Source organism: Sminthopsis crassicaudata, chromosome 1 (genome assembly GCF_048593235.1).
Source record: "Sminthopsis crassicaudata isolate SCR6 chromosome 1, ASM4859323v1, whole genome shotgun sequence".
Taxonomy (NCBI): Eukaryota; Metazoa; Chordata; class Mammalia; order Dasyuromorphia; family Dasyuridae; genus Sminthopsis; species Sminthopsis crassicaudata.
This window is the reverse complement of record NC_133617.1, coordinates 583,413,438-583,436,469: the sequence shown is the minus strand read 5'-3', so window position 1 is coordinate 583,436,469 and position 23,032 is coordinate 583,413,438. Positions and strand designations below refer to the sequence as shown.

The window sequence follows — 23,032 nt, the reverse complement described above, 5'->3', positions numbered from 1 at the left end:
TGAAAAGAAGTTGCAGCTCAATATAAGGATGGCTCATAAAGAGTTACCAGAAGGGCAAAGAAGAATATTGCTTTCATCACGTATCAAAGAATATTTTCATGGGGAGTCTCAACATCTCTTTGTGTTCATAAAGAGCATAAACCAAAAAATAAACATGGAGATGACTTCCTTTATGTGCTAGAGCAAGGAATCACACATGTGGATCCATTAACTTGGTTCATTATTTGTGCGGCAGTAGATAGAGTAGTTGGGCCTGGAAATCAGGAAAACCTGAGTTCAAATCCATCCTCCTATGTGACTCTGGGCAAAAAACCCCATTTGCCTCAGTTTCCTCCTCTGTAAAATAAGCTGCAGAAGGAAATGGTAAACCACTGCAGTGTCTTTGCCAAGAAAACCCCAAGTGGGGTCATGAAGAATCAGACATAACTGAACTGATTGAACAACTAATAACCATCATTAACTTGGAAGAGGGAAGAAAACACATTTTTATTTTCACTAATCTCTAAATAAAATGAGGTCCATAAGCTTCACCAGAAGGGCTCTATGGCACTCGAAAAGTGCATAAACTCAACATTATATCAGCTGCTCAATATCTATTGTGGTCAAACTGTATTGTGATCATTACTTAGAACCTCATTTTAGGAAGCTCATTAGAAACCAGGGAGTATTCAGAGGAAAGCAACTAAGATGGTGCAGGACATGCAACCATGCCATATGATGAGTGCTTGAAAGAACTATTTATCTTGGAGAAGAAAAGACTTAAAGAGAACATAAAAGTTGTCTTAAAATATTTGAAGGGATATCAAGTGAAAGAGGGAGTTGATTTATAAGTAGGTCCTGATTAGTGCAAATGATGAACTCTGTTAAGTGATAGTATTATTTGAATTCATATTACATATTTCCATGAGGCTGGAATCAATGACCATATTTTTATAATCATAACTTCAAATAGTGGGAATTCAAATACATGCAAACACTCTACTGGATTTAGTATTTGCATTAATCAGAACCTAGTGTTCTGCTCGGTCCCAATGGATTTCTAGAAGCCATGGGTATAAGTTACAGAGAAGCAAATTTATATGTGATATAAGATGAAGCTTTCTAATAATTAGAGCTATCCAACAGTACAATAAACTTCCTAGAGATCTTTAAGTAAATGCTACATGACCATTAGTCAGATATGGTCTAGAAGGATTTTTGTTGAAGTAGGGGTTAGACTAAACAGATATTATGCCCTCTATTTTGAGGATTCCATAAAATAGAAAATTTCACAAAGACCTTTAAACTATGTTACTATAATATCAACTATTTAAAGTCAAAATTCACTCAAAAAAATTAGGATAAAGATAAAAATATGTTTCAGATAGCTATAGGAGCTACAATCTGACTTATTAAGAAAACTCTTGATTTAGATAAATGGGAAATGGATAAAGGTAAAGAAAGTGACTTACTGTTATTGTTCTTTACAGAATTTTAATTGATATAAAGAAGTTGAATTAAAGGGACAGTGTTAGTGTTATCTTACATCAGTACAGTAAAGTGATTGCCCAGGTAACAGAGTTAAAAAGTTTCATAGGTGAGATTTGAACCCAATACCTCTCATTCTAAGCTCAATATTCTTCCTGTTGTACCACACTATCCCCTTAAAGGGGATAGTGGGATCATTGAAAACAACCTTTGCTTATTTCAAATTTTGTCCAGTATAAAACCTTGTTCATGGATCATAGAAGACATGAATGATTAGTTTATTAAACGAGTAGATTAGTAAAAGGAGGCTATATCCTCTTCCTTCTCCTTTCCAGACTCAATATATTCCCCTCTCAGCAACAGTGAACAATAGATGTATGTCCTCAAATAAAATCTTGTTTTGTTAGACACTTTTGTAAAGTTTTCTATTAATGTCTATTTTTCTAAATATTATATGAACATTTTCAATATACAAGAAACTTGATGCCAGAATGCAATATTCATGATTTCTAAATATCTATATTATAATAATATTTCATTGGTGTAAATTTGCTTCCATTTCTGATATTTTTTTTCCTCTTAAGAGAATTAAAATTGTTGTAGAAAACAGAAAATCAGCTTGCAGATTTTCTCTGGTCTTATCTTGCTTACAAAATAGTTAAAATAGAACACAAGGATTTGTTTTGAGTAGACCGCATTGCCTAATTTCCTAAGTTAGCTACTTCTTATGATTACCTTGAAATCCTTGGAAGCTTCCCACATGTCCTATGCCATCATTGTGTGATAGAATGGTTGAAGTGAGTGGCCAATGATCCCTTCAATTCTTTCTGAGTTTCTACATGCTCATCTGCTTTGATCCCTTGATTCTTTGATTTCTGAAATCTATCACCATATTTCTCCTCTAGTTATATACTTATCTCACTCAATGAATTAAGTTGGGGGGAGAAGTAGGAGGAAATCATACTTCCCCTTAGTTTGGCCAAGTTTGGAATTTTTTCAAAAAGAGTTTTTACTCAGAAACTAGGTTAAAATAAGCAAACAAGAAGTGAAAAAGTAATACATATACATGTAGAAGTTTAACTAAAATAGGGAAACTGGAGTCTTGTTCCCAGACGCCAGCATTTGAAGGTCTCTGATAGTATTTCAAAAGCTAGAAATTACCAAGTTTAGCTCCTTGTTAGCAAGCAAAAGTAATTAGTTAAAATGGGAAGCTGCCAAGTCTCATCTGCTTTCTCTCCTGCCCCCTTCTTTCTGCTGCTTCTTCCCTCATGAGCTCTGTGCCCTTTTATAGAGCAACCTCAACATGTAGTCACTTTTTCCTCAATCTCTCCCTTTCCCCTGAATTCCAACTACTTAACTGAATTTGTTGTCTGAAAAATGGATTTGAGAATGACTTTCACACTGTTTGCTCTGAGAGTGGCTTTTTTGTTTTTGTTTTTGAAGCTTACCTAAGACTAGTTTTGGCTCTGGATGAATCTGAGGGATAATATGAACTTTTGGTCCTAGCATCCCCTCAGTAATATTTATATAATTATACCCTACCTTGTTTAATTGTCATAAAAAAACTAAGCAAAACTGGGTTTATAAATAGGCAATTTGATTGGAAAAATCCTGACCATTTCCCTTATCTTGCAAAAACCTTCTGCCCCAAGTGACTTAGTGATACTGTATATTCTGCAATTAGAAATGCAATCTTTCAATCAAAGCTTTAGTGCATTATTAAAATGCAAATACCTCTGAGAAGAAAACATCTACTTCAGTGAAGGACTTAGTCCTAGTTCTCCTACTTACTATGTGACTTTGGTTAGGCCATTTAACTCTTTTATTACCTCTAAAATGAGGTGGTCACTACCTAGGCCTCCTTCTATGTCATCTCCTCACCACATTACTTATATTTGCAAATTTTCTTCTTCCCTCTTTTGCGACCTTGGACTATGTCCCTTGGTTCCTGCAGGACTCTTTTCCCATATCTTGCCCAGCACCAGACTCCCAGCTACTTCTTGCCCATCTTTTCACCTTTATCCACCATCCTTATCTCCTTCTCACTGACAATGGGATTCTACTTCTTGTTTTTCAGTTCTGATCAGAGATCTTTTGCTTTATCTTGTTCAGAACTAGGCTTCTAAGCCCTACTTCCATTCCCTTTCCATATATATTTCATAAGATGTTTTTAGAATGTAAGTTCCTTGAAGGTAGTACTATCTATCTTGCTTGTTTATATATGTGAATATCTGTGAAACTGGGATATTTTAAGCACTTAATAAATGCTCATTCTTGCAATATATCTATCAAACTATCCATTTCTCCATTTAAGTACTCTATATTGATGGTTTCTAAGATCGTCTCCATCTTAAAATCTATGATTCATTATCAGTCAATATGTCAGGGAATGTGTTTTTAAGATCCTCTATGACAAACACATACTGTTATATCCTTTTTTGAAAGTAGATTTTAACAGAAAGGGGAGAAAGAGGAAAGCAGGGATGCTGGGGGCAATAGAGAAGGGAACATTGCTGACAAAATATGGACTAAAGACTAACTGCCCATTTGCTTATGACTTTAGAAACTTTATATCAAGAGATTTAAAAAAGAAAAGGAATATTTTCTGTAGTAGCCTGTATTTTGTATTGCTGTAAAGCAGACCCAGGAAGCAAAAATAGAGCCAAATTTATGGGGCAGGACCACTAGTTACCAGAAAGATCTATCACCAGTATTTCCCCTAGGCAACATTGTTCTAATTCTGTATGGGCACCTATTCTAATACGTTTCTACAAAAAGAAAAGAGAGAAAAAAAACCAGGAAAAAAACCATCAAAGCTTCTTAAAGGGGTAGTGAAAGGCTTTATTATTAGAAAATCTGAGTGCTTCTTTGGGTCTGTTAAGATGATGTCAGTGATTTAGGATATTCATGCTTTCTAGTTCCACTCTTCCCAGAGCACCAGCTAATTTAGGTGGTAAAGATGCCCTATTTAAAGCCTTGGAAAAGGAGAGGTGGCACTGGGAAAGCATCCAGTCCCCTTTTTCCTGTCTACTCTCAGTCTTATGTTGGAGGGCTGCCAGCTCCCCTGGGGAGACAGAGAGTATTTACAGTGTGTACCCTGGACAGGATGATGGAATGAACTTGGATTATATATGGTATATGACTGAAGGAACTCAGTCTGAGAGTGTGTTCTATAGGATGGTTAGGATATCATTGAGACCCAATAAAAGTTTATTAGACTGTTTACAATTTTCAATAATCTGCCTCCAAAGTCAAATTCAAGATTTCCTGTGTCCTTTACTTCGCCTATTTATTTCTCCAGAAGACTACTGAAATTTCTGAGTTTTTCTCCTCTCTTGAATTAAAAACAAATCTATTAGAATGCACTCACCAATCTGCCTTCTTTATTTGTTGCTTTTATATCCATATTTATATCTCCTGTCCCGAAACCATTGAAATGAAAATTCCTGTCCTCTCTTGATATATTCATTTTATTTATCAAGTTCCATGTCTTATCTTCCTATTAGAGTACAAGCTTAGCCAGAGCAGGTCCAGCTCAATTGCTTCCATTTTTTCTACTACCCCCATGTCCACTTCTTCTGTCCAGTTCAGTTTTCATCCTCCAATCACTCTCTTCATTATTTTCTTATTCTTAATTTGAATGGCATTAGCTCAGAATAATAAGCTGCACAAACCTTCCAAAGTAAGTGTCCCTTTTCTCTACCTATGTCCTCGTTGTCTTGAACAAAGAAACCAGGAATGAGTTGATAAACAGAGATAAACAAACAAAAAAAGAGATCACCCCAAGTCAAAGGAGAGTCTTCCAACTTCCTTCAGTGGAAAGAACATGCTTCACTTGTTTTGTATGACTTGTTTAGTTCCAAGAACTTTATTTTTCTCCATGTTTGGTAGAAAACAAGTACATAGTTGGCATTCAAGAAAATGTTACATAAATAAAGATAGTAATCAAAGACAGGACAGAAGAAAAAGACAAAGAGTGATAGGATTCAAATTGTAGAAGAAAAACAGAGAAGATGGAAAGACATAAAAAGATGTGTGGAGATGTGGGGGTTTTATGCTTTCCCTTTATTTTTCCAGGACTGTATAATTGGGAAGTTTGGGACCTGTGGGTATTGCTTGTTCAATTTAGGCAAAACCTCCAACATCTCTAGTTTCCAGTCTTCCTTTCTGAAGTATAAGTATCAGAAACTTCTAGGCACATTAGAGAATTTCCATATTACCTAGTTGCCAAGCCCCCTACTCAATTTCCAAACAGTTGGCCTTAGACTTAGTTAGTAATTGTTATGCTATTTGGGGCTGTCTTTTGCATTTAGGAGGATGTAACATGAGCTTTTTCACTTGTACACTGTATTTGTGAATTGGGATCTCTGTTGATGACATCTAGTTTGTGTACTTGGAAGCCATGGGGATGACAGCCTCTGAGTTAGCTTTATATGGAGAATGGCTTCTTCTATCCAATGAACAATTACGTGGTTCACATTAAAAACATACTAACCTTTGTATATAACAAAAGTTTCCCATAGAAAGAGACATGAGGGGGCTATTTCAAGATGTACAAAATAAAACCCTCTGCTCTGCTTTGAGTAGACAGCAAGCTCTTTAAAGGAAGCGACCCATATCTTATTTGTCTACTTTTGCAACTATGCAAAGTCATTGCAACTACACCAAGTGAAGTGGCAGATGACATTTTCAGGTGATGTATTATTTGGACTCCACATCTGCATGGTTCATTTCCCTATAACAGGTCTGACGACATTCTACTTCCTCAACCCCCTCTCTTCCCTAGTCAATAAATTCTAGTGGCTCCCTATTACCCAAGATCAAAACATAAAGTCTTTTGTTTGGCATCCAAAGCGTTTTACAATTTGGACTCCTTTCCAGCCTTTTTAAGCATCCACACTCTGAATGATCTATTTGCCCTGATTACTTGCATTCTTTATCTCCTGACTAAGAATCTTTGACCTAGATATGCCTTTTCTGTAATGTTCTCTTTCCATTCCATTGGCTCCTGGATTCCCAAACTTCTTTCAAACTTTAGATCAAATTCATCTTTTACATGAGATCTTTTCTGAGTCCCTCAAGTTGCTAGTGCCTTCCTCTCTGAGATTATCTCCCATATATTACGTAATAATAATAAGTCAGTATTTACATAGCACTTTACAAATATTACCTCATTTGATGCTGACAACAACTCTGGAAGGTGTAAGTGTTATTATTATAATACTCATTTTATGTGAGGAAACTTGGCACAAAGTTTGAGGTCACACAGATAAAAACTATTTATGGTTGGATTTGAACTCGGATCTTCCTAACTTTAGATTTAGCACTATAACCGCCGTTACCACTTAGTTATATATGTGTATGTAGTTATTTGCATATTGTGTCCTCTATGAAAGTGTGAATTCCCTGAGAGTAGGGAAGAAGCTTTTTTTCTTTCTTTACATACTGATAGTGTAACATGGATGTGTGGAGCATATTATAAGTATTTAATTAATCATCCCTGATTGACTGAAATTTCTTAATTTATGGTCCTTTCAATTTCAAATGACCTCTCAAAGTTCCAACTAAAATTGGGGAAATCTGAGGGAAAACACATCTCAAAAGACTTTTTTTTCTTTTAACCATTCTATTCTATAAGAAATTAAGTGTTGCATCTCTTAGACTAAGATGTCAGGAAAAAGTAATGATGAATGTTGAAGAGGATGCAGGAAAACTGGGATATTAACACATTGTTGGTAGAGTAGTGAACTGATCCAAGCACTTTGGAGAGCAATTTGGAATTATGCCCAAAGGGCTATCAAATTGTGCATAACCTCTGATCCAGCAGTATTTTTACTGGGCTTATATCCTAAAGAGATCTTAAAGAAGGTAAAGGGACTCACATGTGCAAAAATGTTTGTGGCAGCCCTCTTTGTAGTAGCAAGAAACTGGAAATTGAATGAATGCCCATCAATGGAGAATGGCTGAATAAGTTAGGGTATGTGGATGTTATGGAATATTATTGCTCTATAAGAAATGACCAGCAGGAGGAATACAGAGAGGCTTGGAGAGACTTACATGAACTGATGCTGAGTGAAATGAGCAGAACCAGGAGATCATCATACAAGGCAACAAGAAGACCATGTGATGATATTCCATCTCTTTCTACATTTGTAGCTTTCTACGTCCAGAATGCTCACTCCTTAGAATCTCTAGCATCTTTTAAGGTTTAACTAAGTCATTTGATAGACTCCTGAAACCAGGAAGATCTGTATTCAAATACCTTTTCAAAAAATAGTTCTCTGGGGCAATGAGATGGTGCAGTGGAATATCAGGAATAGAGAATCTTGTAAATCAGTCAGTTTGGCTTGACCATAATGTGCATGAGAGGAAGGTAGTCCTAAGAAGGAATGGAGAGGGGATCATAAAAATGTCTTAACGAAGGAGTTTTGGGGGCAGCTAAATGGCGCAGTAGATAGAGCACCCTCCCTGAAGTCAGGAGGACCCGAGTTCAAATCTGGCCTCAGACACTTAATACTCCCTAGCTGTGGGACTCTGGGCAAGTCACTTAACCCCAATTGCCTCAGCAAAGAAAAAAATAAAAAGGAGTTTGGGGACAGTTACCTACAGAGAGAGTTATGCTCTTAATCATTCCATCACCCACACATACACCATTTCCATGTTCATGAGCTCTGAAATTCTCTTAGTTGATCACAGTCAGTTGTCATTCCACCTTTCCCTCTGCCTTGAACCATAAACCCTGTTCTTTGTCCTCATTGTTCCCTCCAATGCTTTTACCCTGGAGTTTTGTCACAAATTATCACTCCTGCAATGGTTACCTTTTTTTCCTTCTCCATCTTGGGCCCATCTAGAGTCCAACTCTGCTTTTTTTTTTTTTCTTAGATCCCTTGCCTCCTTCTAATAAGGATCTTGCCAAGCCTTAACCTTGGATTACTCCTATGATCTGCTGCCTCCATTCCTATTCACATATTGCTGAACAGAGCTAGAAAAAAATTTAAAAACTATGCTGACTAGATCCATTGTGAATTGGTAATATAATCCACCTGGGCCCTTTCTGCAGCAAGGCAATCTTTTTATACCTTCTGAACCAATTCTCTATCCTACTCAGCAAGGGAGCTTTTCCAGACTTTTATCCCCTCCTCACATCTTCACAATTTCCCCTTTCTCTCACACTCAATTAAGAACTGGTATTGTATTTCACTGAAAAAAATGAAAAAAACCAGCTTCCCAGTTACTCAGGCCCTCAGATTGTTATTATTCTTACTTCCTCATTCTCTCTTTACTCTCACAGCTAATGTGGTGCTGAGAGCTGCTTCTTCTCCTCTCTTCCTCATTTCACATCACGTAAGATGAAGTCTTCAAACTTGTCTTACATGAAAAGGAGATCCTTCTCCTTGCCAAGGAAAACATTTCTGTATGAACAAGTGATCTCACTCGACTTTGTCTTCTTCAGCAGACTGGCTCCTTTATTATCGCTAATTTATTAATCTCTGCTTGTCTATTGGCAGCTTCCCTACTGCCTGTAAACATAACCATTCTTTCCTCAGCCTCAAAATTCCCTCAATGGATCCATCTTTGTTAGCAATCACTCTATATCTCTCCTCCTTTTTGTGACTAGACTCTGAGAAGAGGGTCCACTCTCTTTCTTCTTATTCTTTTCTAAACTCTCTGACTTCTGATCTTATCATTCAAATGATGTTACCTTTCCCAAAGTTATCAACTATCTCTTAAAACCAATGTATCTAATAGCTTTCCCCCCCCTCAATTTTTATATTTGATCTTTTTGCATCCTTGCAGCCTTTGACCATGTTGAATACCCTCTTCTCTTTGATAATCTTTTTTTTCTAGGTTTTTTGTGACTCCTTTGTCTTCTTTTTGGAAATTTGTTCAGGAAACATCTGCTGGATATCCCCCAAGGCTCACTCCTGGGCTCTCTTCTTTTATTTCTCTGTAATATTTCATTTGGTGATCTCATCAACTCCCACAGATTCAATTGTCTTCTGTATGTTGGTGAGTCTCAGATCTATTTATTTATTTATTCCTAGCCTCAAGGCTTGCATCTCCAACTGCCTATTAAATATTTTGAACTGACTGTCCTAAAGATATTTTAGACTCAACCTGCATAAGGTAAAATTCATCATCTTTCCCTCAAAATCTTCCCTGCTTCCTAACTTTCTTATTGCTGTCAAGAATATCACCAGCTTCCCAGTTACTCAGGCCCTCAGATTGTTATTATTCTTACTTCCTCATTCTCTCTTTACTCTCACAGCTAATGTGGTGCAAAGATCTGATCATTCTATCTTTGCAGCTTTCTTATACATACCTTTTATTTTCTGATATTGCATCTACCTGGGTCAACCTTTATCACCTTAAGCCTGAACTATTGCAATATAACTTTCTGGTTTTCCTACCTTAAGTCTCTTCCAACTCATTCATAGGCCATTCTTCACTCAGTTACTATATTAATTGTCCTAACGCACAATTATCACCTTGTCCTCCATTCAGTAAATTCTAGGGACTCCCTATTATTCCAGAATCAAATGTAAACTACTCTATCCTTCAAAGTCCTTCATAGAATGGCCCCTTTCTACTAATCCAGTCTTAATTCTCCCCCACAGTCTAAAATCCAGTGACAAACTTTCTTCAGCTCCTTACACAAAATCCTTCACTTCCCAACTCTGGGCATTTTGGTCCCATCTCTAAATTCTCTTCTCTCCCTTTTGACTTTCCTGGTTTCCTTGAAATCTTAGCTATAATTCCACCTTCTATAAAAAGTCTTCCTTATTCCCCTTTATCCTGATGTCTTCTTTCTGTGTATTATCACGAATACATCCTGTCCCTATGTTAGCTGTATTTGCAGTTAATTTCATTTTGTCTCCCTTGTTCTTGAGAACAAGGATTGTCTTTAACTTTCTTCATTGTTTAATACTTACCACAGTGTCTGGTGTGCACTAGGTGTTTGGTAAATGTTTATCGGCTAACTGACCAATATGGAAAGTGTAATACAGAGAAAAAACACTGCGGTACTAAAAGGCCAGTTGAAGTCAGATAGCATGCATCTGTGGTATACTCATTCAGTAGAGTTTTGTGACTTTCTACATTGGCATTTAGCAGTAAGTAGAAGAAAAGAAGGCTGGATGTGGGGAATGGGGTAGGTATTCAGCTCAGCTTCTTAAGCTGTGTCTCATGACCCCACAAAGGGTTTTGTAACTGAAGTGAGGGTCATGAAATTATGATTTATTATCAGTAAATGTTTGGTTTTATTTATATTTTTATGTATTTATTTATATAAATATGTAAATATATTCAAATAATTTTATATATTTATTTATAATGTACCTATACGAGCTGGGTGAATTTCTTAGATGAAAAGGTGTAACGAGTGGAAAAAGTTTAAGAAACCCTAGTATAAAGGACTTAGATTTGGAAAGGGATGATGGATAACTGAATAGCAGGGAAAGGGATTTAAAGGTGGCAGCTGAAGTCAAGTAGTCAACTGAACTGGTTGAACTGGTCAACTCTAAAGTTAAGATTTTGAAGAGAGAAAAATGAAACCAGAGAAGGGCTGACAGATGGATAAAAAAAGAAATGGAATAACAAGTTTGTAGTAAGCATGAAGGATAGTTTTAGAAGGAATGAAGCACGGAGAGATGCAGGATTTTATCCACAGAAAGTTGTTGTTGTTGTTGTTGTTGTTGTTGTTTTAGATTACTGAATCATGAAATTACAACGCTAATGAGTGATAATGAGGACAAAGATATGGTCATTTTTGTGTGGCTAAAGTAGAGTGAAGGTACAGGCCATGGAAGTTGACAAGTTGATGAATTGACAAAGCAGGATGATTAAGAGGATTTGAAGTCCTTATATATGAGGCCAGGGGTTTGAGTGGAAAGGAAGAATATAATCCTAATACTAAATTCCTTAAAAAAAGAAAGCGAACGATCTGTGGACCAGGAGATAGCCTCCTTTGTGACCTTGAAAGGGTGATATATCTGTAAGTAATGAAGCTCAAAGGTCATATCGTCAGTAGGGGAAAAGGCTGGAAGTACTAGTGATGATGATGATGATGATAACTAATGTTTACACAGTGGTTCAAGGTCTGAAAATACTCTTATTATCCTAACTTATACCCACTATGTTGGAGAACATGAGAGAAGATGTGTTCAGCATTTGAGAAAATGACTAGGGATGAATTATCTTCCTAGAAGAACTTGATTTTCAAGACTGCAAGGAGATGAAAAGGAATATGAGAGGAAGAGTTCCTACTATAAAGAAAACAGATTGCTCATAAAATAACAGAATTCTCTGGTTAGAAGGGACCATAGTGATTTCCTGGTCCAATGTGTGCAAAAAGAATCCTCGCTGTAACATACCCAATAAGCGACCTCTTGGACTCTTCTAATAATAGAATGTCAGATGGCATGGTGGGGAGGAAAAAGCAGAACACAGATGTAGGAATAATAGTGCTAAATTATATTGGAGTTGGGGGAGAGCAGGGATGCTAGCAATGGAAGGAAGATATTTCCTTAGGAGGCTTGACTTAATTAAACACAAGATTTGGAGAGAAAGAAGACAATATTTGGTAGCCATGGGACAGGAGATTGTTTAATTCTTTCCAGAAGCAAGAGGAGGTCCCACCAAAATGGATGTAGAGTTGACTCTCTGGGTGGGAGACGACAGAGCAAAGGCTCTGGAGGGGTTAGCCCGTGAGATGTCAGGCCGAGTTTTGGAGCAGATGATTTATTCACTCTCCCCAGGCAGTCAGGACAATCCCACCTACGGTCCCATCAGGGATGCAGGTTTGATTTGTTGCTTTTATTGTTTAGAAAGTTAGTTGTGTCCAACTCTCTATGACCCCTTTTGGAGTTTTCTTGGCAAAGATAAGAGAGTGGTTTGCCATTTCCTTCTCCAATGGATTAAGGCAAACAGAGTTTAAGTTACTTGCCCAGAATCACAGAGCTAATGAGTGTCTGAGGCCAGGTTTTCCTGACTCCAGGCTCAGCACACTCTCCACTGAGCTACCTTGCTACCCTATTAAATAGCCTAACTACCTCTACTGCATGACATATAAGTGGAAATTTAATAACCTGATAAAAACAGTGAAGCCAAAAAGAATGAGGTAGAACCCAAAGTAGTCTTTTTTTGCTTAACATTCTCTAGATATAATGCCAAATTTCCTATGTGTGGTAAGTTAGAATTTAAATCAGAACATACCATTAAAACTAACTTGAGGATAAGACCAGAGTAATCATTCTAACCTTACCATTACAATATTTAAAAGAAGCAAATGAAAACAACATGTAAATGAATTAACAATCGACTAAGTAGACTAAAGTACAAATACAAAAATATAAAAATCTCAATATGCTTGGCCAAAAGGTCCAATTAGTTATCTAATTCTACTTTATATTAGTTTATACTTATTTTATACTTTGAATAAATACTGTATGTGGGCATTCTATCCTTAGTTTTATATATGCAATATCAATGCATGTTTAGGCATCAAGCAAAGGCAAGAAAATGCATAATTCACATACCATGCCATTACTATTATATTTATTGGATACACTTTAATAAATGTGCTTAAATAGGTACCAAAACAAAAAAATGCATGTATGAGACAGAAAAATGACTCTACTGAGGCTAAGAAACCATTGTTATTGTTACTTTAGTGATCTGTGATTTCATTACTGTGGATACACCCTCCATCAATGCAGTTTACTACCATTCTGTGACCAAGGTCATGGTCTTTAAAAGATAGTTTAGTTGAAATCATATTCATCTCTATTGTGTGGCTCCTATACAGAACTATAGATGGCAGTTTGGCAGGACTTGCCTGATCTTATACCTTGCTGTCTCTAAACCATGATGAGGTATTAAAGTAGGTATAGACACCTTATAATTTTTTCTTAATGTAGTAATTTATTTTTAAGCCATTCAATTTTCCAAAAAAGCGAACTTTTCCATTTTAGAAACTTAAAGATATGGAAATTTGCTGTGGTTATATGCTTGTTATTAAAGAGTTGGGGGGGGTAATCTGTCAAAAGAACATGTGAGTTTAAAAAAGTATTCTGCTCTTTATCAGGAGAAATGAAGTGATTATGAAATGATCTGGGTAGTGGTATAGTCATCATCTCATTAACTTCACTTATTTCACCATCAATCTGAGAAAATAATGAGTTTGGAAATTTGAGGTCTTACTATGCAATTCTGGTTAAAACAATGTAGCAATCACTTTTTCTGAATAGACATCATTCAATTTACAACTCGTGCTTTGATTGCGTCAATGAAGGATTATTTTCTGTAGCAATATTCTGTTAGAAGGGCTGAATTTTCTGTATGATTTTTTTAATTGACTAGTGAGAAAGATTCAATGAAATGACAAGAGAAAATCCATAAAAAGTTAGCACATGACAACGGGGCCATGATAGAAGGAGCAATGGAATACAGTACCTGTTTATTGCTGTCAGCAGTACAACACAGTTTCTTGAGAGACACAAAATGTCTAATTTTCCTAATAACATAAATAATCAATGATTAGTAAATCAGAAAAGAGATGGTGCTACAAACTAGCACACTAAATCCGTTAACAAGCTTTCTCTTAAGACATAATCCCAAAGGTGATTTGAGGCCAGATTTTAAAATGAACAAAAAAAAGCATCCTAGAGATTGTTTTTCATATTCAGTCCACACATGCATGCAGAAATGTATGTCTTCATGTACATATATAAAACACCCTATTTTTGCATCAAGATAAAAAAGTGTTTTCTTAATAGTTTCTTCATTCAGCAACTGAAGTCTTCAGAGAAATAATGATAATCCTTGCTTTAGTTTTCCTTATACACATAAGTAGTTATAGTCATCTGCAACTGCTTGGTCACAGTCATCATTTTAAGGTACTTGGACAAACCATGAGACTAAGGTACACCTAGGGGAAATGCAATTGTTAAAGACCTATTTGGTCTTTAACTCCCATGATTTTCATGCCAAAAAATTGCTATTAGGCATAGCACTAATAAAGTCAACATTTGCATTCCCATATGAGCCAAGGACTTTCACACAGAGAAAAAACTTTTGCAAGGACATAGACCATAATTCTAATCAACCACTTCACATTTGTTTGTAATTACAACTACACAAGTGTGTGTGTGTGTGTGTGTGTGTGTGTGTGTCGTGTGTGTGTGTGTGTGTAGTATCTCAGCACTGGCTAGCACAACTGCCTGAAAAACATTCACAGTGACTTGTCATCGTATTGGTAAGATCAATTTCACTAAATTATTTTTACAGACTCAAAGTTTTATATCTTCTTTTGGCTCCACTTTTTCTAGAGAGAAGAATAATGAGAGCAGAGACTCAGAATATTTGCTTAGTCAATGGGCAACATTCTTCTCCAAATGGGCACTTTTAACTTTTCCCATGACTGGGAAAAACAACAACAAAAACCCCAACTCGAGGACAATAGAAATGGTTGAGGCAATGGAATCCCATGCAAAGAATGGACAACATACTTTTTTTTTCTTTTGCTTGATATACAAATGCACCCATTAGAATTCTCAGAAAGACTATTCTTGAATAAATGTCTATTTTATTTGGTTACCTAGATGATTCAGGTTGGAAACAATAGGTTCTTTGCTTTGGTTTTCTAAGTAGACTGGGCCTAAGGATGATAAAAGTAAGATGGGATTAGGCAAAATTGGCAGGCACATGGCATCTGAAAGTAAGTTGCTGAAAGAAATGGCAGTTCAGCAAGCTGCACCTGTGAGTCTCTAAGCCTCTGCCAGTTTGCTTATGAATAATTGTACTGGCTAGACAATGTTAGAGGAAAAGAATATAATGTACAGCATTAGGCATTGGATCTAGGCAGAGAAGTACTCTCAACACTGAAAAATAAGTACAGTTTGATGAGGAAACAGTTTTATCCCTTCCATAGCCTCGTGCCCTTAGAATATCTAGGCTTTATAGAGCACTGATTGGGCTTGAGGTCAGGAGGTGGATTCAAATTCCCTTTCAGATTCTTTCTAGATATAAATGGCAAGACTCTCATGGCCCCATCTCTAAAATTGAGATAATATTACCTGAACTCATAGGACTGTTGTGAGGAAACACTTGAAAGCAATTTGTGGTGGTGTTTTATTCTCACCTTCTATCTCCCATCCCCCAGAGCCTAACCCAGGGTTCTGCACACAATAGCCATTTGTTATTTATTGAATTGGAACATTATCCTGGATGTGTGATTCTTCTGGTAACATAAACACTGATAAATCAAGTGGCATTCACAGGAGATGAATCTTTACATCATCCATTCATTCCTGGGTTGTCAAAATTGTTCCTACCTTTTTTATCCTCTAAACAATTTTGTATGATTCCATATGTCTCTTATGTACACATACTGCCATATATTATTAAAATGGTATTAATACTTCAGGTTAACTTACAAAGCCTAATCAGTAATTTATTGAAAGTGATTAAATAGCACTGTATCCTGTTTGGCCCAGTTTACTTTCTCACAAAGTTCACATGGGAGAGGAAATCAAATTGCACGTTTACCTTCCCTTATGGTGACATAAAACAATTGTACGTCTCTTTAAGATCAGAGATTAAATGAAACTGGATCTCACCAGCTCCGAGCTAACATGTTTTTCTTCCTCAATCAAATGACCTCTCTTGTTCGCCTTTACCTCTATCTGCCAAGCAGCCTGAGAGCTGCTGTATTATCCTTTTAGAGATACAAGGAAGAGGGGGATTCCCTGGAGGGGAATAACCTCATATACTATAGAAGGTCTGGAAATTTATCCTTTCAAGAAGCAGTAGCATGATGCAATGGCTCAGGCTAAAGCAGAGAGCTCTTTCTCTTAAGGAGAGACAGCAAAGGCCATCCCATGAGATTGGGTGCTTGAAAAACATAGAGGGACATGACATAGTGTTATGAAAGATATTGTAGATAGCAAGGGGAAGGAAGTCTCTTTTTTTAGATAGAATTGGCGATGGACCAAAGGACTAAAATGACATCACTCCCACTGTGGTTGATAAGCCCAAGATGGGCTTGGAAGGCTCTACCACAGGTCAGACACAAATAATCCATATGAATAGAACTTATCTTGGTAGTCATGCCCCAAATAGAAATGTTATTGTATTCATGAATCTGTAATGGTAGCACATGCTAAAGAAAGCACAATACATCTTTGTCATTTGCTATAAGAGTTCAAAATTAATTTCTCACCCTCCTTGGCCAATCACTGGTGTGATCTTCACATGCTGTTGAACACTGTCTCCTGATTTTCTTCTGGCATAGTAAACTCCTTGCCATTCCTATACAAATAGAAACATTTAAGTTTCTAAGTCACTGTTTATCATTTGTTCAAAAAAAAGTCCCAATCACTTGATTTTAAAAGGGTGACAAAGACTTTCATATGTAAAAAATTTGAAGTTGTTTCTCAAGTTTGACTTTCTCCAATAAGGGTTATTGGATATCAAATAGTGAAATTGCAAAGTGCTTTACACCCAGAAATTCTGTTGTAATCACCATATCCATTTTGTGTCTGAGAAAAATGAATTCTGGGAAAGGGGGAATTCCATCCAACTTCATACTGTGAAGTCTACAAGGATTTCCACAATCTTTCCTCAATCTTGGAAGAGGCTAGGGTAGGAGTGCAACTTTCCTCCTGTTATAAAGTTTAAAAGAAAGAGGAGAATATGCAATAATGGGGACAAGAATTGGAGCAGTCATTATCTTTTGAATATTCAGATTTTGGGAACTTCTTGAAACATCCTAGGCACTTTGCTGTTGTTATATTGTCGTTTAGTCATTAGTCATTGTGTTGACTCTTTGTGACCCCATTTGGGATTTTCTAGGTTGGAGATACTGAAGTGGTTCACCATTTCCTTCGCCAGCTCATTTTTACAGATAAGGAAACGGAGGCAAACTGGGTTAAATGGCTAGCTAGAGTTACACAGCTACAAATGCCTCATGAAGATGTTTCTTACTGAACCCAAACTTCACATTTTATCCACCGTGCCACCTAACTGCCCAAATATAGGAATAGCTGGGACAAAAGGAATCTTTTCTGGTTTCTATTTCCCCATCCTTCCTTCTCTTGCCAACTGGGGACCATGGGGGAACTGTGTGACAATTCTATACACATTTTAATGTGTTTTAAAGAAGTCCCTTGGTGGTGTTTAGCAACCAATATGTTCTTTTCACTTTTATCTTGCACTTTTCCCAATCAGAGTCCAACTGGTAAATCCTGCCTGATGGATCACCAATCTCCCTACAAGCTGAACACATTATTTTACATCATTGTGGGAAGATAAATAACAATTAAGAAAGTGTAATGAATTTTGAAGAAGGGAAAAAAGGACTCTATAAACTAAAGGAATTTACCACATTCCAGGGAAGTTAGAGTGTGCATGACTTTTGTATTTCGGTTGACTTGATGGCTATTCTGAATTCTTAAAATTCAGGCTTTTGGTCATATTGCATGTCTGGCAATCAGGTCATCAAATAGTTTGCAATAGGTTAAATCTGTTTTGCACCAGATCCAGTTAAACTAAGCTTGAATTCTGATTTTGCAGTTTACTCCTTGTATGACTAGAAAAGTCACTTAACTTTTTTTGCGATTCAATTTCCTCAATTATAAAATAAGAAAGCTAAACTGAATAACTTCCAATCTATGAGTCTATAACTGCAAAGTGTCATCTTTGTTTAGACCAAAGCAGGTTGTAACAAATGGATAGATAAATGCATCAGGAAGTAAAGTAAGAGTAGAATGGTACAATGTGAGTTGTTATTGAATATGTATGTATGTATAGTCACACAGATGAAGAGATAAAGAAAACACATATGTCTCTGGATAAACAGAACTCACAGAAAGTCATTATGTGGAATTCTTTATCTTAGAGCTTTTCTTTTCACTTTCACCTCTCTTACCTCTTTCTCAAAGAATCCCTCTTTTCCTTCAATATACAACTCAAAACTTTCTTGATCTCCTAAACTGGTAGTTCTCTCTCTCTTTCGCAAAACACCTCACATTTAACTATTCTATATTTTTTTAATATTTGTGCTGCATATACTTATATATGGCCTTGTCTTTCTCATTAGATTCTAAATTCCTTGTTAAGTAAGGATTCCTTCTTTCTTTTTCTCCTTCCTTCCTTCCTTCCTTCCTTCCTTCCTTCCTTCCTTCCTTCCTTCCTTCCTTCCTTCCTTCCTTCCTTCCTTCCTTCCCTCCCTTCCTTTCCTCCCTTCCTTAATAAATGCTCATTGATTGTCTGATAGCTAATTCAATTAATAAAGAACAGTGAAGATATGTATATGGATATAAGAATTTTTTCTTTAAAAAAAGATTACTAATGCTATAGAGATTATTAGGAATGAAATAACACAGTTTATGATATAAGAGATCCAGAAACACCTCAAAGAGATACTTTGTACATAGAAACTAATGGTTTTAATTCACTGTAATATTTGTAACTAATCAGATCCTAAAAACCATAAAATGGACATTCCCAGGAATCTTCTGAAGGAAGTGGAAAGAGCATTCACTAACCTTTCCCTTCTTGATGCAAGTGTTGATGGTGTCCAGGAGATCTGCACGGTTTTGGTCACTTTTGGGCAATTCAGTGAGTTCTTTACCTATGAGCTCTCCCTTGTGATAGCCCATCATCCTTTCAAAGGCAGGGTTGACATACTGATAAAAACAAATGATTCCAGGAGAGATTACAGAGTGAAAGCAGAATCAATGTTTTCTCTCTTCTATTAAATTGTGTTTAGAATTAGCTATGCTGTGAATTGTCATGTTGTTAGAAGCAAAGTGAATATAAGTCATCAGCAGGTCAGTCACAATGTACTGATCAAACCTACCTGATTTTCCAGTTGGCCACCATATTAACACAACTCCTCCAATAAGCAATAATCTTGAGAGCAAAGCAGAGCTTGAACCAATTGCTACTACAATACCTCCTTCCCAAGTGAAGGACTGATACCTCCCTATAGCCACACAGACATTTTGTCACGGATCTCAAGATTTTGAGGAAAATCAAAAGTTATTTTGATTAATTAATTTCCTAATTATCATTTGGAAAGAGTCAAGACCTGTCACTTTAGAGACTGAGCAACTTGGTATACATATTTGCCACTTTCTACAGTCTCTGGTGGATAAGAACTCAGCAAAGAAATACTAAAGCTAAAACTAAATAAGCCATCCATCAAATTATGGCTTAAGTAATTAAAAAGCTTTGTATCTTCACCAAACTGATTTTTACCTTCCTATCTTTTACTCGGTTGCACTGGTAAATCTAAATTGGTTTTTTGCATAATTTTTCCATTCATTCTCACAAATGGATGTAATACTACCCAGAGAGCACCTTAATTCTTATAGACATCAAAAAAGGTATAAAGAGGAAGAACATGAAAAGAGGACAATTCATGGAGCATGAGGGAAACTTTCTGGGAACAGTGGAATCAAGGAGATCCCTTTCTAAACTTTTGCTTAGAAGTGGGTCATTTAAGGCCAATGCACTGAAAACTGTCATCTGTTGCATGCAAAAGTTTATGTGACAAAAACTGTTTGATTGACAGTAGTTGCTCAATCTTGTCTATCATTGTCACTGAACTTAGAATAAAAATTTTATTTTCAGTGATGTGTGCTCCTTTCCTACTGTTGGCAGTCTGGACTGACACAGAAAGTGAAATCTCACTAACTTAAAAAAGACTAAGCCATGAGATATTTTTAATTAGGAATTCAGGAAATGGGCATTTACTAAGTGCTTAGTCTGTATCAAGTACTGTGCTAAGCACTTTATAAATGTCATTTCATTTGAGTCTCACAACCCTAGGAGGCAAGGTGCTATTATTGTTCCCATTTTAGTTGAGGAAACTGAGGTAAATGTTGGGCAATTTACTCAGGATCACACAACTAGTCAGTGTTTGAGGTTAGATTTGAACTCATTTCTTTCTGGCTCCAAGCCATTTAATTTTACTTTTGTCATCAAATTACTTCAATTAGTAAAAAAAATTTTAAAAATTCAAAAAAATTATATATATATATATATATATATACATATATATATGTATATGTATATATATATATATAAATCAGAGTTAATTTTAAAAGAAAGAAAAAAATTTATTATAAATATTTAATAATTGTAACCAAGAGGCAAGTAGATAGACAACCATCCTACTATTTAGAAACATCTGAGTTCAAATTTTAGCTCCAATACTTATTAGTTTTGTGCCTATAGGTTGTAAAGGGCTGAAACTCTGAATAGGTGCACTGGAATCAGACAACCGAGCACTTAAGGCTAATTACCTGTTGGACAATGGTCTATTAGCATTTGCTTGGAAAAATGACCCTTTTTACTATTCTGTGCTGGCTCAATCTTTTGGTGTATACAGATAATCATAGGAGGGATTGGGGGGGGGGTGGAGTGACACAAACCAGACTCACTTTGGAGGAGGATGACAAGAAGGGAGGTAGAAAGCCTGTGGCAGTTTTGTCCATCCCCTTCACTTCTCCCCCTAAAGAGCAAGGACTTTTGCTTATCCTGACTCCGGCTGATTCTGAGGCCTCCAGGGAGATAAATTATTTAACCTCTCAATGCTTCAGACAACTCTGAGACTATGAGGTATGGAGAGATTGCCTATTAGAAGTAGTAGAATGGCAACAAGACTATATGATGATCAATTCTGACGGATGTGGTTCTCTTCAACATTGAGATAATTCAAACTAGTTCCACTTGTGCAATGATGAAGAGAGCCATCTACACCCAGAGAGAGAATGGTGGGAACAGATTGTGAAACACAACATAGCATTCTCACTCTCTCTGTTGTTGTTTGCTTGCATTTTGTTTTCTTTTCAGTTTTTCTTTTTTTTTTTCTTGATCTGATTTTTCTTGTATAACAAGACAACTGTATAAATATGTATACATGTATTAGATTTAACGTGTATTTCAACATATTTAACATGTATTGGATTACTTGCCAGCTAGGGGAAAGGATGGAGGGAAGGAGAGGAAAATTTGGAACAAAATGTTATGCAAAGGTTAATGTTGGAAAAATTACTCATGCATATGCTTTGTAAATAAAAAGCTTTAATAAAAAAAAACAAAAAAATCAAAAAACCAAAAATAAATAGTAGAGCAAAATTTTTCTCTGAAATTTCCCTCTTACTATTAAAAACAGTGGTCCAAACAAACTGAACAACCCCCTTGCAACAAACTACATAAAATTCAAACATATTAAAAATTTGTTTTAATTAATATAATGATTTAACATCAGCATGTCAAATGTCAAATGGATTGCTCTAAAAACACTCTTTACCTGCTTAGTTAGCATGGGAGATAGTGCAAAGAAAAATATCCGTCTGTTCCCTAAAGATTAGGGATACCCAATTAATGAACCTGGAATTCTGTGAAATGGGTATGTCATTTAAATTACCATTATATCTTTCCATTGGGCTGGAATAAATTACCATATTTTTACACAATTATAACTTCAAATAGTGTGAAGTCAAATACATGTAACTGTTCCATGGGAACTCATATGTTCACACTAATTGGGACCCATTTATAATGACAATTTAATGGTTAACTAAGGCTTAACCTGACCCCAGTTCAAGAAAGAAAATTGGGAATGCTTAATGTTACTTTCTTTTAGATCAAGGACTCAGATCAGACATTATGGCAAAGCTTAAAAATATTTCCCATCTATGTTTTTAAAAACAAACATTCTGTTTCATACCTGAATGACATGATCATCGCTGGTTATTTCTATGGCTTCATGACAATGGTCAAGTGCTGTAAAAATTGAGTTACATGCCCTGAAAAATGCAAATATGTCATTAGTTTTATTGCAAAACCAAAGCATTTTCTCAGGTTGTTTGTTTTACTTGCTGCCTTTTTAAGTTAATCAATTTACAGGATGCATAAAATCTGTTTTCCTCTACACTCTGTATGCTTGTGTGCTTGTGTGTGTATAAGTGTGTATGTGTATGCATATATATACATATATATACATATACATGTATATGTATACATATACATGTATATATATATATATATATATATATATATATATATATATATATATATATATATATATATATATATATATGCTAGTAAGTGGTAAGTGCTCAGGCAGGATTTGAACTCAGGGCCTCTATCTTCAGGGTTAATATTCTATTCACTGCACTATTTAGCTGCCCCCAAACGAAGAAAATTATGAAAAGAAAGTTAACTAAGTGGAAAAGGAGATCCAGAATCTTAAGGAAGAAAATGACTTCTTGGAAACCATAATTAGGTAAGGGGAAGTCAGTAAACTTATAAGAGACCAAGAAATAATAAAACAACATAAAATAATGAAAAAGAAGAGAACATGAGATGTTTCATAATAAAAACTAATCTGCAGAACACATTAAGAAGAGAAAACCTAAAATAATTGGACTGCCTAAAAACTTTGGTCAAAAAAGTTTCTTAATACAATAATAACAAGAAATAATTAAAGAAAACTGTTATAAAGTGTTAGAACAAGAGGGAAAATAGAAAACATACAGGAACATCATGTCCA

General features: G+C 35.9%; 1 protein-coding gene across 1 annotated transcript in view; it reads right to left on the bottom strand.

The window, feature by feature from the left end:
- The window catches only part of PDE8B (phosphodiesterase 8B), a 275,081-nt gene that overhangs the window by 72,075 nt on the left and 179,974 nt on the right, over positions 1-23,032 (bottom strand). Inside the window, exons 7-10 of the mRNA XM_074282330.1 lie at positions 22,208-22,286; positions 19,014-19,154; positions 16,688-16,776; positions 13,921-13,981 (exon numbers count right to left, since the gene is read on the bottom strand). Of these exons, the coding sequence (XP_074138431.1) occupies positions 13,921-13,981; positions 16,688-16,776; positions 19,014-19,154; positions 22,208-22,286 (370 nt within the window). The remainder of the gene's footprint in view (positions 1-13,920; positions 13,982-16,687; positions 16,777-19,013; positions 19,155-22,207; positions 22,287-23,032) is intronic.